This window comes from Lathyrus oleraceus, chromosome 5 (assembly GCF_024323335.1).
Source record: "Lathyrus oleraceus cultivar Zhongwan6 chromosome 5, CAAS_Psat_ZW6_1.0, whole genome shotgun sequence".
NCBI classification, from domain to species: domain Eukaryota; kingdom Viridiplantae; phylum Streptophyta; class Magnoliopsida; order Fabales; family Fabaceae; genus Lathyrus; species Lathyrus oleraceus.
In genome coordinates, this window is record NC_066583.1 from 457,206,983 (window position 1) to 457,224,631 (window position 17,649).

Here is a 17,649-nt window from a genome sequence, read left to right on the forward strand (position 1 = left end):
ACAAAATGGGTTGAAGCGACATCGTATGCAAATGTAACCAAGCAAGTTATTGTAACGTTTATCAAGAATCAGATTATATATCGTTATGGTGTGCCAAGTAAGATCATTACTGACAATGGATCAAACTTGAATAACAATATGATGGAAGCTCTTTGCAAAGACTTCAAGATTGCACATCAGAATTCTTCTGCCTACAGACCCAAGATGAATGGGTGTAAGACCCCAATTTTGTCCCTAAGATCCCTCATGGCATCATAACATTGCATTTGCAAAGTCTCAAGGATCATATGCATCTTGGTTCCATTTACTTTTGGGTGGGGTCTCTTCTTGTGAGTGGCTTGAGATCACCAAGCATGCTTGAATTGTATATCATTACTTTTCTTATTTTGTTTACTAACCAAAAGCACAAAAATATGTCACTAACATCTTTTGTTTGTAGCTTGAGCAATCACAAGGTCAAGAGCTTCAAGGAGACCCTTTGTGCAAAGATATGGCCAGGTGAAGATGATAGCAAACATGGTAATGGTTCACAAAGCTCTCATCCATCAAATATGACTCCCAAGTATCTCAATTCATCATTTTTATCAAAGCAAGTCAAAGGGTTTGAGGTTTGTCCCCCAAAGAAACCCTAATTCATCTGTGCACCACAATGCCTTGCTCATGAAGCAACCTCAGCCCATGGTCAAATACAATCAAGGGAAGTTCTTTAACTCATAATTTAATGCATATTTGAACTTATTTGAGTGTCCTCAATCATCAATTCATCAAGATATGAGTCATGGACTTGAGAAGTTGATCAGTCAATTCATCTGACTATTTTGAAATGCACTGAGACCTAACTTTTTATGTGTTGGTCAAATGGAGATGATCCCAAAATAAAAAATGTTCTTAAGGACAATATGAACAACTTTAATGTTCATCAAAAATTGATTTGAGGCTTGGAAGGTCATATCCCATTCCAATACATTATAGGTCATTTTGACAGAAACCCTAATCTTAGGTCAACTCCCCAAGGACATAACTCATTCATTTTTTATGATTTTCAGGTGGGATCAAATGCATTGGAAAGCTTAAGATGTCTACTTAAAATTTTATGTTGAACAAAATTTCAAAATATAAAATTAAATACATGTGATAATGCAAAATATTATAGGTCCCTTTGGACCAAATGCATTGAAAGGCAAAAAAGTCCAACTTCAAGTGCCCATAACTCTTTCATCAAAAATCCAAATGATTCAAAATTAAGTCCATTTTGATTGTCTTGAAAAGACATACAATGTTTATGTTGGAGGTTTTCTCATTTGGGGCTTGCATCATCAAAACAGAAGGGCTTGAACATTGGCCAAATTTGGAAACTTTGCCTTTACATGTTTTGCACCTTGCACTTTAAACTCAAATTTCACCAATTTTCACACTTCAAATGGATTTTTGCCCAACATAACAATTGTTCCTTACATCAAAACCTTTCCAACCATTACTCACATGCTCATGTTTGGATTTGGCAAGTGGCATTTTCGAAGAGGGGGAGTTTTTGGTTCAATTATGCATAACATATCAAAACTCCATGCACAAGCCAATTCACTCCAAGCTACACATCCAAATCATCTCACACTCATTTAAGATTGCATTTGGCATTGAATTTGGGCCTTTTGCATGATCATGCAAGCCCATGCAATGAATGTCCAATTTCATGCACACGGATTGAATCACACTTGCCTTGCCTTTCCCTCTATAAATAGAAGCTCTATTCCATTCAAATTTGATCCATGAATCAACCTAAAATGCTGCTGAACTGAAAACCTAACCTCTCACCAAAGGAGCTATTTCACTTTTCTTCAATTTTTTCAGATCTAAAATTCAACTACATCTGGTTGAATCTTTGGATCTAAAGCTCCTAGACCTTCATTCTTTACTCCATTGATCTTCTATTTTTCCAAAGGAAGCAAGGAAGTAAGCTCAAATCTCCAGAATCCAAGGTTGTTCTTCAACTGGTTTTTTCTTCGAATCTCATCAATTATTGATCTATTTGCTTGGATATTGTGTTGGCTGAAGTCCTCTTCATAGAGGCAATTGTTTTGAGTGCTTAATTGTTGAAATCCATGAAGTTCACATGAACACCACAGAATTTCCATCTCTGATTTCTCTAAATATAGAGATCTAGAGTGGAATTGAGTGGTACAGGAATGATGTGCATCATCCCAGCTTTCCAATGATGTATGGATCGTGTATTTTGGTTAACTTTTGAAACCTGCAATTCTGGCCGGAAACTGTGATGTTCACCGGAGAAGACGGTGGTTTCCACCACCGTCCCCACGTGGATGAGTTTCAGCCTTTGGATCAAGCTTCTCAGATCTAATCTTGGCCATTGCATGTTATGACTTTTTTTAATTCAGCATGTGACGCGTTTGACTCAAGCCTTTGGCACGCGCGCGCTTCAGGACCATCAGATTGGCCACGTCAATTAATGAATGTGATCCAACGCCTCCTGATTTTTCTTATTTTCTATTTTCTGATTTAATTGCTTTTATTTCCTTTATTTTCAAAAATTCATATCTTCTTCATTTTAATTCCAAAAAATATGGGACCAATTGCATTCTTCCCCAAATAATTTCTAGTTTCTAATTTTGATTTTTAATATTTTTTATTTTGTCATTTGATATTTTTTGTGAATTTTCTCTTTTCTGGTTATTTTTATTTCATTTTAAATAGATTTTGATATTCAAAAAATACAAAAATATTTTTCTAACCTATTTGAATGATGATGGATCTATGAAAAATATTCTCATTAATTTTTTAATTGATTTGAGATTTATTTGAGATTTTAATTCAATTAGGTTATTTTTATTCATTTTTTAATTGATTAAACATAGTTTCTGACTTTTAAAAATGCTGAATTTTTTTGTCAAACTTTGTTTGACCTTGTTGAACTTGGGATAAATCACTTGGACCTTTCAAGGTTGATTTGAAGTGATTTTGAAGTTTGACCTTCCTTTTATTTTTAATTCAAGTTTATCTTAATATTAAAAATGCCAAAAATATTTTGTTTATTGTTTAGCCTCCAATCTTCATCTCATTTCTGATTTCTTATTGTTTGACTTTGACTTTCAATGTCATTTGGTCAATACACATGGATTGGTACATTTTTTTTTTTATCTTATGCACTTTATTCTTTCCATTTCCTTATCCATTCTTCATCTCCTTCTTCTTCTTCTTTTTTTCTTTTTGATCAATGAGTTGAAGGTTGATAAGTTAGCATTGATTAGGGAGACTTAATCTTCTTTGATTCAAATCTAATTCATCTTGATCAATTGATCAAGTGAATGGCTTTGCATTAAGGATAGGTTGTTTCCTAAATCATGCAAAAGACTTAAACCAATACAAGATCAATTCTCTTTTTTCTTTTTGGCATGGCAAGTTGTTGGAACTTGGTTCAATAATCAAGACTTCTAACTTGTGTTGTTGCCTACATTATTATTGACCGGCCTCAGATAGTTGTGACTTCTACATAAGTCCAATTACGATTGCTTAACATAGCGTTAAATTTGCCTTATGGCACACTAACTACTAACACTAACCATTAACAATTAACATTTACTTTTATGCACTTTACATTTATGCAATTTACTATTCTTGCACATATTATCCATTTGTTTTTTCCTTTGCTCATTTGAGTACATGTTTATGTTAATGCAATTTTCCCTTTTGCTCACTTGAGCACATAATTGTGTATATATCATTGTACTTGTATTTTTGTTTTGTTTGTTAGGGACCAAGATGCAAAGAAATGGACAAATGGACTTAGTTTCTAGGACATTCCCTATGCAAAAATTGGAGTAAAAGACCTAAATGTTGAAGATGATCATGAAGGACCAAAACCTCTAAACTCACTCTTGTCCATTCTTGATTTGTTTCATAAAACTCTTTGATGTGTGTATTCTTGTGCTAGGGATTCCACCTTGATTCAAATTTGTGGTTCATTTGAGGAACCATTGCCATGTTCATCCAAAGTGGAAGAGACAAGATGCATTGAGGATCTCTTAAGAGACTTGTGTGATTGTTGCTTGAGTTCATGTTTATGTGGTTGTTTATTCCAAAGGATGGGAGCTACTTGGATCATCAATATGATCTCAAGAGAGGAACTCTATTTGTGGTTTTGTTTCTTATCCCTCACCTCTTGTATGCTTAGGACTTTAGCCTTTCTTCTTCTTCTCTCCACTCTAACCCAAGCCAAAACTTTTTGTGCAAACATTTAACCATTGTTTTCAAACATTAGAAACCTAAGCCTTATGCTTTTGATTTTCAAACCTCCTTTCTTAATACTCATTTTGAATTGAACCTCTAAGTCAACTTTGACCATATGTTGTATATACTTTTCATTGGTAAATATAACCCATTCAAATACTTTTGTGGTTTCAATGACCACTTCCTTAATCAAATATTTCATAACCTTTAGCTATTAGGTTTGAGTTATCTTTGTGGTAGATGTAATACTCACCTATATCCTTAGTGATGGACAATGAGTCTTCCATGCTTATTATAGGGTTAACCCCTCACTAGTATGTTGAAGCTATCCTCACATGGTGGATTTGTGGTTTTAGGTTGAGTGTTCTCCCTTTGATAACAAAAGACCTTAAGGCTTTTGGACCAATCAATTCACCAACTCATTTTGAGATTTTTACCCCGAACTACGAGGTTTTGATCCTAATCTTTTTGTGATGGTACATAGGCAATGGGTTCATCCATCCAAACACAAAATGTAAATAACTTGTATATTCTCTTCTCATCTCTTCAATCATGTTTGCACAAACAAATTTTCACAAAACAACAACCTTACCACAAGTGTGAAAAGGGCTCCCTAGGAGTACCTATGATGTTTTGGGTGCCTAACACCTTCCCATTGCATAACCAACCCCCTTACCCAGATCTCTGACTCTCTTTTACTAGTTTTTGATTCGATAAAACTTTTAGGTTTTGGTTCGCTTTCTAACCATTCCTTTGGATAAATAGAAGTGCGGTGGCGACTCGACTTGTATGATTTACCTTGGATTTAGTCAATATCTCTAATGGTAACAAATACCCCGCTACAATGGGGTTGTTGAAGTTGCGAACAAGAATATCAAGAAGATTATCCAGAAGATAGTTGTCACATATAAGGATTGGCATGAGATGCTTCCGTTTGCTTTACATGGGTATTGCACATCCCTTCGCACTTCAACAGGGGCAACCCCTTTTCTCTTGTATATGGTATGGAAGCAGTGCTCCCCGTAGAGGTTGAGATTCCTTCGTTGCGTGTGCTCATGGAAGCCAAGTTGACTGAAGCTGAATGGTGTCAGACCAGGTTTGACCAGTTGAATTTAATAGAGGAGAAGAGGTTAATTGCCATGTGTCATGGTCAGTTGTATCAGCAGAGAATGAAAAAAGATTTTGATAAGAAGGTCAAACCTCGAGTATTCAGAGAAAGTGACCTTGTGCTCAAGAAGATTTTGACGTTTAAGCCAGATTCCAGAGGAAAATGGACTCCCAATTATGAAGGCCCATATGTTGTCAAGAGAGCCTTTTCAGGCGGTGCATTGATTCTTACAACTATGGATGGTGAAGAATTCACTCGTCCTGTGAACGCAGATGCAATCAAGAAATACTTCGCCTAAAAAATAAAAGAACAACTCGCTAAGTTGAAAACCCGAATGGGTGGCTTAGGCAAAAATGAGCGTCTCGGTGGATTGAAAACCCGAAAGGGCGGTCCAGGCAAAAATTAGAGACATAAAAATAGAAGAATTTCCCGATAAGTTGAGTACCCCTCCTTGGGGAAACTTATGCAAAAATTAGGGATTATGGCAAGTAACTGCAGTCTGCTGATCTTCAGTGATTTTGAAGACTTGTTTGAGCACAAGGGTTGACATCAGTTCATCTCCAGCAGTGGTCAAGAGCACAGTGGATATCAAGAGCATCTGCTGATCTTCAGTGATTTTGAAGACTTGGTAGAAGGATTAAGGATCACTTGTATTCAATGTAAGCTTTTTCCATGTAAATTACCATTTTCAACTTTGTAAAATATATGGAGTCTTGTCATTTACAGACTACCATTCCAATAAATAAAGTTGAGCCTTTATCCAATTTGTTTCTACTCTTATTTACTTCAGCCAATAGTTTTAAATTTTATTGTGATCATTTTGAAATTAAATTTTTAAATCAAAATCATATTTTTAAAATATAAAAGCAAGAACTTTTCCAAAGCAAGTAAAAAGAATATCAACATCATTTCAGTAAGAAGCAAGTTCTTAAGTGCGAAGCATCTGAGGTTCCCCAAGCAGTTAACTCTTCGGGTATCCCTAGAAGTTTGTGTTGATTCAGTTCCTTGGCAGAGTGTTTGATCCCCAGTGGAGCTTATTTCTTTTCTCTAGCTGAGTTGGTTGTGGTGTGCCCTTGTCCCCAACAGAGTTTCGGCCTTCCCAATGGAGTTCGCTTTTCCTCAGCAGATAGATCATCATTAGAGATGCCTGATCTTTCCTCAGTAGAGCGCCTTGGTGTCCCCACCAATCGTTGTATCTTTGCTCCCAGTCAGAGTTTCCTCCTGGTTCCTGAGCAGCTTTTGACTTCTTCCCCAATAGGGTTGTCTCCCATTTTTATGGTTTGACCTAAAATTCCCTACAGTCTAGATGTTTTGTCTTCAGCAGGTCTCCTCCCCCAGCCAGGATTGAGCCTTTGGGATGTTGATCTCCCTATTCTCCAGCAGTTTGTCTCCATGATTTGTGGATTGGTCGAGGATTGTATCGGTGGTTCAATTTCTTTGCGACACCTCTGTATCCTTTGTGATCGTTTTGTCAGCATAATCATCATATATACATATACATATACATTCATATAAATTCATGATTTGCATATCCTGCATCTTCATATTTGATTTGTTTGAGATTTTCATTCTCTGTTATGGCGATACTTTATCCCCATACCAAATTTGGTGTATGTCCTCTTTCAATTGTAGAGTGTCAGCCCCTAAGCAGAAAAGATTTTAACCTTTCTCTATTTCCCCACTGAGTTTGTTTCATCGTGGATGATTGTTATTTCAGTTTCCTCTCCAGCAAATTTTCTGGATGAAATTACTCCCTTTGAGTTATGTCCTCATTGGGTTGAGTCTTGATTGACCGTTTTCTTTCTAGCTCTTACCTAGATAGATGTCTTGGTCCCCTAAGAGTCTATTGGCCAGTAACTGGTAATATTCTTCTTAGTTTGCAGTTTGTTACTTCTTGCCCAATACCCAACAAAAGTACCCTTTTTTTCTCTCCTCAGCAGAATACCTAGTGGGTCTTTTCCTTGAAAAGTATATCCTTGATATGTTCACTTTAACCAGTGAGGGATATCTTTTCTTTCCCCGTGGAGTCTATCCTTGATATGTTCACTTTAACCAGTGACGAATATTCTCTTCTTTGGTATTCTACCTAGTAAAAAGGTAGTTGTAATTCCTATTTTGGTTCCTCAGAGGGTTAATCCTTGATATGTTCATCTTAATCAATGACGGGTTTTCTTCTCCTTGTTGATCTTCTACCCAGTAACCTGTAGTTGTAAATCCTATTGTTCCCCTGAGTAGAGACTATCCTTGATATGTTCACATTAACCGGTGACGGATTTTCTCTTCTTTGGTATTCTATCCAGTAACTGATAGATGTAATCCCTATTTTCCCCCCTTTCAGAATTTATCCTTGATATGTTCATCTTAACCGATGACGGATTTTCTCTTTGATTGGTCTTCTACCCAGTAACCGGTAGTTATAAATCCTACTTTGTCCCCGCTCAGAGTTGATCCTTGATATGTTCATCCTAACCGGTGACAGATTCTCTCTCTGATGGTTTTCTATCCAGTTTTCGATAGACGTAATCTTTATTTTGTTCAATTGGTATATCCTTGATATGTTCATCCTAACCGATGACGGGTATCCTCCTTGACATCCCCAGGCAAGTCTATCTTTGATATGTTCATCTTAACCAGTGACGGATTTTCTTCCCTGTCGAGTTTATCCTTGATATGTTCATCTTAACCGATGACGGATACTCTCACCCTTGGTTTTCTGCCCAATAACTGGTAGTTGTAAATCCTATTTTCTGCAGTTTTCCCCAGCAAGGCTATTCTTACCCAGTAACCGGTAAGGTAATGAATATTCCCTCCTGGCGGTTCCCAGCGAGTCATCCTTGATATGTTCATCCTAACCGATGACGGATGTTCTCTCTGCCAGATTTTTATTATCTCCTTACCCAGTAACAGATAGTAGATAATAGATTTCTGCTCCTCCTGTGTTGAAGTTTTTATCCCCAATTGAGTTGAGTGTGCATTTCCTTAGTGAAATCGTTTTTTCCCCTGCACGAGTCGAGTACCTCAGTTTTATCCTGACTTATTCGCACCCCCTGCAGATGTTGTTGTTTCCCCGGCTGAGTCTTTCCATTTCATATGGATTTCCTCGAGTCCCCTAGCATTTGTAAGTCGTAGCCTGGCCTACGCATAACTCCTATTTTATCCCCCCAGAGTCTTTGTCTCCTTGGCGAGTTTTCCTCACGGAATGCATTGTGCTCCTGCGAACTTTCGGTCTCTTTGATTTCTTTTCCTTTGTGGAAATATTTCCCCACAGAGTATTAACATTTGCATTCATATCATATGCATCATGAGGTCTCTTAGGGACCAAAATTTGTTTCTCTATGTTGTTATTTAAGCCCATTATACTGAGTCGAGTCGAAGATTTTAACCTTCACCTCCTCAGTTAGAATGTCCTTAAATAGGGGCAGCTGTAAGACCCCAATTTTGACCCTAATATCCCTCATGCAATTTCATCATATGCATTAGCATTGGGATCACACCTTGGCATCCTCCTTGCCCCTCTTTCATTGGGTTTGTTTTAGGAGAGATCACCAAGAACTTTGTGATTATATCATACTTGTATTTTATCATTTTTTACTAACTAAAATACCAAAAATATGTCTTTGTATCTATCTAACTCTTTTGTAGGTAAGGCATGATCTCATTGATTCATTGATCACATCTAGGGTTTGAGACCCTCATGAACAAAGAGCACAACCAAGAATTGATGCAAGAATAGTTATAAGCATCATATATGAGTTCCAATTGTTTCTACATGTTATATTGATCAAGTTTGCTTCAAGAGTTTGAGGGTGATTTGCCTTGGAAACCCTAGTTTGACTAGGTATCTTGAGTAACTTCTCCAACAAGCTATCTCACCAATTGATCAAATTTATCCAGGGATACTTCAAATTTCAACATATTATCCATATATGATCTACCATGATCCAATAAAGTCAAGAGAATTGGAAATTAGCAAGTTGGTTGATCGTGGTTGGCTAGATGAATTCATTTGATCAAAACTGGGTCCCCCTAGACCCTATCTCCTATAATTTTCACCATATGAAAATGATTCCAAGAGAAAACTTACTCTAAATGACATTGCAAACAACTTTCATGTTGAGACCTAGAGCTAGTTTTTCGTAAAAAATCATTTTCTATGTTGAAACATTATAGGTCATTTTGTCTAAACCCTAATTTGAAAGTCAACTTCCCAAGGCCATAACTTGCTCAATTTTTATGATATGAAATATTTCCAAGTTTCAAAATAAAATTCAATGTGTCTACTTCAACTTTTATGTTTGGAGTGGGAGCTAATTCAACTTCTTTGAACATGTGATATGAGGCTACATTATAGGTCACTTTTGACCTATATCATTGATCAAGTGATTTTTCCAAACTTCAAAAATGCATAACTCTATCATTTAAAATCCAAATGACATTAAATTGGTGACCATTTTGAAGTTCTTTGAGAGATATACAACTTTTATGAAGACACTTTTCTCATTTGAAGCTCCTATAAAAAGTTAAGCAAGATGGAATATTGAGACATATGGCTTGACACTTAGAAAAATTTTGATATGTCAAAATTTTCCAAACTTCCACCTCAAATATCTCCAAGTTACAAGCTCCAAATGAAGAAGTGTTCAACATCAAACTTGTTCCTCTTGATCTCACCTTTCTAAAGAGCTCAAATTCATGCATTTTGGATGAGAAATGCATAGGATGTTCATGGCTTAAACAGGTTGATATCATTTGGCATGGATCAATCTTCAAGTGACAATGCACATGTACCTTGTAATCAAATCCATATTCAAAGCATCTGATCTTTCATTTGGACTTTCAAACCATCATTCCATGGGCCTATGTGCGCCCATGCAGCATGGCATCATCATTTTACCAAATTTGGAAAGTGGAAAGAGTGTGCAAATATCATTTGATTTCTCTATAGATTGAGGCCCTTATGCTCAGAATTAACACACGTATTGCGCCAGCTTTGAATCTCCATTGAAAACCCTTCACTCTAAGAGGATAACCCTGATAAATTCATTTGAATTTGAGCTTGAATCTCCACTGTTTTTGAATTCAATTCTCCAAGAATCCATTGCTTCTAAGCCTTTCCATTGCTCTCCTGCAAGCAAGTGAAGTGAAGCCAAGCACGATTCAGATCAAGATCTAGCAAGCTCAGACCTCCATTGAAGGTAATTTGCAGAAATTTTAAACTCTTCGATCCTCCTTAATTCTTGCTCAATTCTATTCATTCTTGAGTTGTCTGAAGTCCTACCAATGTAGGCAAGAAGATTGAGTTGCTTTGAGGCAAAATCGACGCAACTCAGATCATGAACCTCATTTTTCAATTCCACATATCTCTTAATATATTTGGAATTGGGTGAATTGGAGGTGATATTCGTGCTCAGTGATGTTTTCTCTTTAAAATCATGTCCTTATTTTGAATTTTGGTGATTGTTCATCTTGACCAGTCCGGTGGAGCTCACTGGGGAAGATGATCGGAGCTCTGGCTCCGGCGATGAGGTGTCTCACCTCAGAATCACTTGATCCAAGTCCCAACTTATAATCTAGAGCGTTGATGTTGATTACCTCATTTGTCCCGCGGTTGACTAAGGCATTGGTGGAACGCGCGTTTTGGATCATCAAATCTACCACCTCAATTAATGAGGGAGATCTGATGGTTCACGTATTTTTGAATTTTTAATATTTTGTTTTAATTCCATTTTCTTCAATAATTCATAATAAATTTAATATTGATCCAAAAAATATGGGACTTTCACCAAAAAATTCCAAATATTTTTTTCTTTCATATTTTGAATTAAAATTATTTTTTGGATCATTATTAATATTTTTCATGAATTAATTGATTTTTCATTTATTTTTAATTGTTTAAATATATTTTTAAGTGTCCCAAAATTCTGAATTTTTTCTCCAAGGTCCTTTGACCTTGTTTGACCTATGATAAATCTCATGGCCATTTATTTGGTGTTTTAATGAGATTTTAGGATTTGGACAAAACATATTTGAATTTAATGCATTATTTTAATATTTTTAATTGAATAAATGGCATTTTAATTGTGTTGACCATTTGTATTGACTTAATTGAGTTTCTTATTTGTTGTTGGGCCTTGGTCAAGGTTGATTTCACTTTGTCAAGTTAATATTATTGGATTTATGGGATTGATGGAATGCACATTCCATCTCCCAAAATGAATGAATAATATTAATTTGGTAAAAGTCCTCCTTTGACCAATTTGTGATCTCATTCATCCCTTTCCCTCTTCATCTAATTCCCCTTCTTCATCCATTCATTTCCCTTTGGCCAATGACATCTCAAAGTCCTAATGCTAGTTGATTGAAAGATTAACATGAGTATGGATGAGATTAGGCCACACCTTTTGCATATTTTTGTGCGTGGTATGTTTAATGAGCATAGTCCTTGATATTATGTCTCCAACATGCATTAACACCAAAAGTCTATTGCCCGGCCTCAAATAGTTGTGACTTCTACATAAGTTCAATTACGATTGCTTAACATAGCGCTAAATTTGTGACACAAAAGGCATAAGCATTCTAGTTAGTGAGATTGTAAGTCTCCCCTCTTCCATGGTACTGTGTGGAAACTTGGCCTTCTTTCCTTCCTTTGGAAGATGTTTTGGTTCAAGGATCCATGCTTGTGGCAAGTGGGTTGAGTGTTCTCCAAAGAATGTCTTGAAATCAAAAGCAAAACAAAACTAACTACTAACTTACTAACTATTAACTTTTAATTTCAAGCATTTACTTTAATGCAATTTACTTTTAGCACTTTATATCATTTACCATTATATATATCATTCTAATTGTTTATGTTAATGTAATTTTCCCTTTGTCCATTTGGAACATATTGTGTGATATTATTTTGTTTGTGTATACTTGGTTTGTTTGTATGGTCTTTGACCATTAATGCACATAATAGCAACAAAAACCTAAAAGACTTTTGAGTGGACTGTTGGTTTGATCTTGCCCAATTGGACTTAGAACTTAGGCAACATTCCTTTGCTAATGGACTTGGCCAATGCCAATTTGTTGAAAAACCAAGAACTTGCAATTTGAATTCATTTGATACATCATTCAAGATCTCTCCAATTCATCTGCCATGTTGATCATTGTTAAGCTGTTATGTTGAACCTGTGACTTGTGGAATTCATCTGCTACATGGGCTATTTTTAAGAAGATCATGAAGTGGATAAGCTTGGATGAGACCATCTTTATTTGATGTCTTTACTCTTCAAGATTGATATAATTGTGCATTTGTGTGTTGCTTGAATCTAAAAGTCCAAGGGAATTCTGGGTTTCTATTGACATATTTGTCTATTGGTCTGCTCCCATTTGGTCAGACCTTTTCAACTTTAAACTTTTAAATTTTGTGCATAGGATAGTCTCTTCATCTTCTCCCCATTTCTTTAATTTCAAAATCTCTCCCTCCAATTTTAAAACCTTCTTTGTGTGAACTACTTTTGTTCTAAACTTTGACCACTTTCAAAAAAGGTAGAAACTTTGGCCTTATGCCATTGCATTTTCGACTTATTTTCTTAAATCAAACATGTAAATAAACTTAACTATACTTGACTTAAACTTTCAAAAAACCAAAAAGAACTAACTCATTCAAACCATTTTAGGCTTTTGTGCCTTTCAAATTTAACTTTGTTAAAACCAACACACTAATTTTGAAATTTCTAACACGAACTACGAGGTTTTGATCCCTCATTTATATGTTGGTACGTAGGCACAAGACCGAAAGTCTTGTCAAACAAAAAAATATAATTAATGAATTCTTTTCTCATCCCCCCATTCTATTTGTTTGTAAACATCACTTTGTACAAAATACATATGCACACAAAAAGGGCTCCCTAGGAGTACCTAGGATACTTTGGGTGCTAACACTTTTCCTCTGTGTAACCAACCCCCTTACCTGTGATCTCTGATTTTTATTAATTTTTATTTGAAAACTTCTTACTATTTGGGTTTTGTTCGTACTTTTCCCTTTCCCCTTGGAAACAATAAAAGCGCGGTGGCGACTCTTGTTAATTGATCTCTAGCTTGTCAATAGCTTAATGATCATGAATTTCCCGCTACAATGAGTAAGTGAAGTTGAGTGAATTTTTGTAATTAAGTGTAGAAACACAATAACATTGGACAATTACTCTTATTTGGATCAAAATCAAATTATATTCTTCTTCTACCTCTTCAACCGAACCTTTATCTTTTCCAAAGCCAAATTTCTCAACTTTTAAATCTTAACAAAAAAAAACACAATTTAAGCATGATAATTCATCAAAAAAACTTGATTCATTATCATAAACACCTTAATTTTTAGTTTTTTTCCTCTCTTTTTTTCACTTGTATCAAAATCCTAAGACCTAAATTTTCTAAATATAGCAATTTCGAATTGTTGGATCGAGTACTAGCCTTGTCCTTCAAGACCTTCTTGTAGTAGAAGAAGTAAATGTGAGATTTTTAAGTGTTTTTCTTCTCCAAAGATAGCCTTATTCCTCATATTTTTTATTTTCAAATAGACGGGTGGATAAGGGTAAGAAAACTACACAATGATTGGAGTTTGAAGAACTTTCACATTTTTTTTCTTCCCAATTACGCGTATGTTATGTTTATTATGTTTAACACTTCGTCTTAGTTTAATTTCGTACTATGTATCTGTAGATGAATGGAAGTTCACTTTGTTATGATACAACACGTTTATATGCATCGACATGAACTCATTTTGTAATTTTAAAAGCATCAGATATCAACCATGTATATCCCGGTAAAATTCTAGATAAATTTAATTTGGATGTTATACTTAACGCAAAACACCATTTAATGTATTGCATTGAATTTTAAGATAGGCGCAAAAACTACTTTAGTGAAGACTCAAAAACCAAAAGTAATAAACAATAATATAGAAAATTAGACAATCAACAAAATTAAAACTTTAAGGAGGGGGTGAGCAAGTTCATCCTCCCTCTTTTTGAATGACCTAAATTGAGCTGAGTTGAATGATGAAATAGATGGGAACACCTATCAATTAAATATCAAATATAATCTAACGGTTGTGTCGAATTCGCTTATTAAAAATGAAACTTTATAACAAATTCCTACTATTATTGTAACAAAAAAAAAATATATTATTACCATGTTTCTTTTATTTTAGAAAAATGCATATGTAATTTCAGACAAAATAAAAAGAACACGCTATTTTGCCGTAGGACGTTTGAATGACAGCTGTTATCTTACATGTAGAGTGACTCTAAATCTTCACAATTCTTTTCCATGATATGTCAAACAAAATGTTTTTTTCTGTGTCATCATTTGAGAAATAAAAGACTAACAAATCCAATGTTGAGTTCAGATGCACCAATCAACATCATCGTATATTTCACAAATCCACCACAAAATTAAAATAAGTGTGGTTCATTAATAAACAATGTACTAATTAATTAATGTTTTACGTATAACAGTAAATTTCCACAGTATAGTATGAACAATTTAGAAATTTAGAAATTTAGAAATATAAATTCATGATAAATAACACAAATTTTACATTTGTGGGCAATAAACAACCAACAAAGTTATCTTTTATCCCACGTTTCTTTCTCTCCCAAAAACATCAATATTTTCTCTCTTCTTTTTCTCTCTTTCACTTTATAGATTCTTCTCAATTCAATTCTTCATCCCTTTGAGTTTTTTATATTGATATTTGAAAACTATAGTTAGTTACTGAAAATGGAAAATGTTTCAGATGAGATGAATTTGCCACCTGGGTTTAGGTTTCATCCAACTGATGAAGAGCTTATAAGTCATTATCTTTATAGAAAGGTAACTGACATTAACTTTTCTTCTAGGGCCATTGGAGAGGTTGATTTGAACAAATCTGAGCCTTGGGATTTGCCATGTAAGTTATTCATTTTGAGTTTTGAGTTCAACTTTGGTGTTTTAATTTTACATGATTTAGTAATTCATACTACATCTGATGAGTCTATATAATTAGAAACACAGACACACTGACATCAATAATAATTTGAGAAAATTTTTTTTTAATCTAATCACACTTATCAGTGTCTGAATATGGATTGAAATTCGATCAGAGTTGTCAGCGCTACAAAAACTGATAGTGTACATGTTATGGTTAATTTTGTTGTAGGGAAAGCAAAAATGGGCGAAAAAGAGTGGTATTTTTTCTGTGTGAGAGATAGAAAGTATCCAACAGGTTTGAGGACTAATAGAGCAACTGAAGGTGGATATTGGAAGGCAACTGGAAAAGATAAGGAGATTGACAGAGGTAAATCTCTTGTTGGAATGAAGAAAACTCTTGTTTTTTACAAAGGAAGAGCACCTAAAGGAGAGAAAACAAATTGGGTTATGCATGAATATAGACTTGAGGGTAAATTCTCTGTGATCAACCTACCTAAAACTGCAAAGGTAAATCCTCTGTTTCAAAAGTTTATATACCTTTAATTTTATCTCGATTTTAAATAAAGTTTTGCGATCGTAATTTGAGCCGCCACGATGTAAGAGTAACATGACTGCAATTGAGGTTGCAGTTTTATGCAATGCTAATAATCACGATGTGACTCTTATCATGTTTTAAAATATAGTTTGTTATTGCAAAAACAACCTTAACAAAATAGTAAGAATGTGACAAAACACCGTTACTACTTCTTAACATCGTTAAAGACACAAAACTTTTAGAATCAATATATAAAAGTATAAATCACACAAAATATTATTTATAAATGTTGTGATTAATTCACCATGCAACAATTATAATCACTATCAGAATAGTTGTATAAGCTAAAATCATGAAAGTCTTTATGCAACTGAGTTATTTAAAACCTTGAGCCTACTAAGACGGCTATTTAAAAGGTTATTTGTGAATTTTTATTCATCTGAAATCCATATAGTACTATATTTTGTTTTAGAAGGTTTGTCTGCAACGCGACAGTGTCAAATGATATATGTGATTTCATTCAATTTAATTTATTCTGTAAAATTACCAGTTGTATCATCGTGTCAGTATCATGTTCGGCGTTTGTTGTATATGTTTTCTTAGTTGCTAATTGGTTTTGGTCATTTTGTGGCAGAATGAGTGGGTGATTTGCAGGATATTTCAGAAGAGTTTATCAGACAAAAAGACATGCACACTTTCTGGGATAATGAGGTTAGAATCATTTGGAAATGAAATGAGTTCTTCTATTCTTCCACCTTATTCCATTAACAAAACCAAATCACCTTACGTGTCCTGCTTCTCCAATCCAATTGAAACAAACCAAGCTGGAACCTTTGATTCCTTTACCAACAACCCTTTTGAGGTTCCTTCAAATCATACAATGAATCTTCCAAAAAACACACTTTCCATTGATTCATTTTACTCTACTCAAGAACTGCAAGCTACACCAAATTTTCCATCACCAATTGATCTATCTACCTTGTGGAACTACTAAACTCAGATAAAAAAGAGTTACATCAGATAATTTGAACGATAGTGAAGCATATTATGGTGATGTATTGTACTATATGAATTATCATTATGGTGATGTATTGAATTGGTTGATTGATACTTGAGGTTCATGGTTGTCATGGTTTACATGAGAATTATTATTTTGTATAAGTTTGGATTTTATTAGAAAGTGACATGATTGGATTTTTTTGTGTGGATTCTATGACAACTATATAGAGAGTGACATTTATATATTCTGAATTGTAAATTATTGATTGTGGGGGCTGAATCATGTACGGTAAACTTTGAAAATCTCTCAAATTTTCTATGTATTTTTCTAAGTCTCTCTCTTGGTAACATGTGCATGCTCATTCTATGACATAGACACGAATTTATAAACAATGTAAATAAAATAAGTATATGCATTTCCCTTGGTAACATGTGCATGCTCATTCTGTTCTGTTTATGTACGCGTCATATATATATATATATATATATATATATATATATATATATATATATATATATATATATATATATATATATATATATATATATAACATGAAAAATCTGGTACAATAAGATGGCACCTATGATGCATAGGTACGGGTACGGTATCCGGTGCGGGTACTGGTACCGGTACATGATATGACATTTTTAAAAAAAATTAAAGGACAGGTACGTTAATAAGAAATAAGAATTTTCTATAAAATGATGGGTATATAACTAAATTGTTAGGTTCATAATAAAACACCACTATTAAAAATTGAAAAAAAAAACGAACACAAATTGATCTTGGTAAACACACATACACCTGCCAACA

The 17,649-nt window shown here is 34.5% G+C and overlaps 1 protein-coding gene across 1 annotated transcript; it reads left to right on the plus strand.

Annotated features, from left to right (window-relative positions):
* The first annotated feature begins 14,930 nt into the window (after positions 1–14,930).
* On the plus strand, positions 14,931–17,097 carry LOC127085401 (NAC domain-containing protein 100). Its single transcript, XM_051025914.1, has 3 exons — positions 14,931–15,281; positions 15,531–15,808; positions 16,471–17,097. The coding sequence occupies exons 1-3, from the start codon at positions 15,113–15,115 to the stop codon at positions 16,828–16,830; spliced, it is 807 nt and encodes a 268-aa protein (XP_050881871.1). The 5' UTR covers positions 14,931–15,112; the 3' UTR covers positions 16,831–17,097.
* Positions 17,098–17,649: the final 552 nt, after the last annotated feature.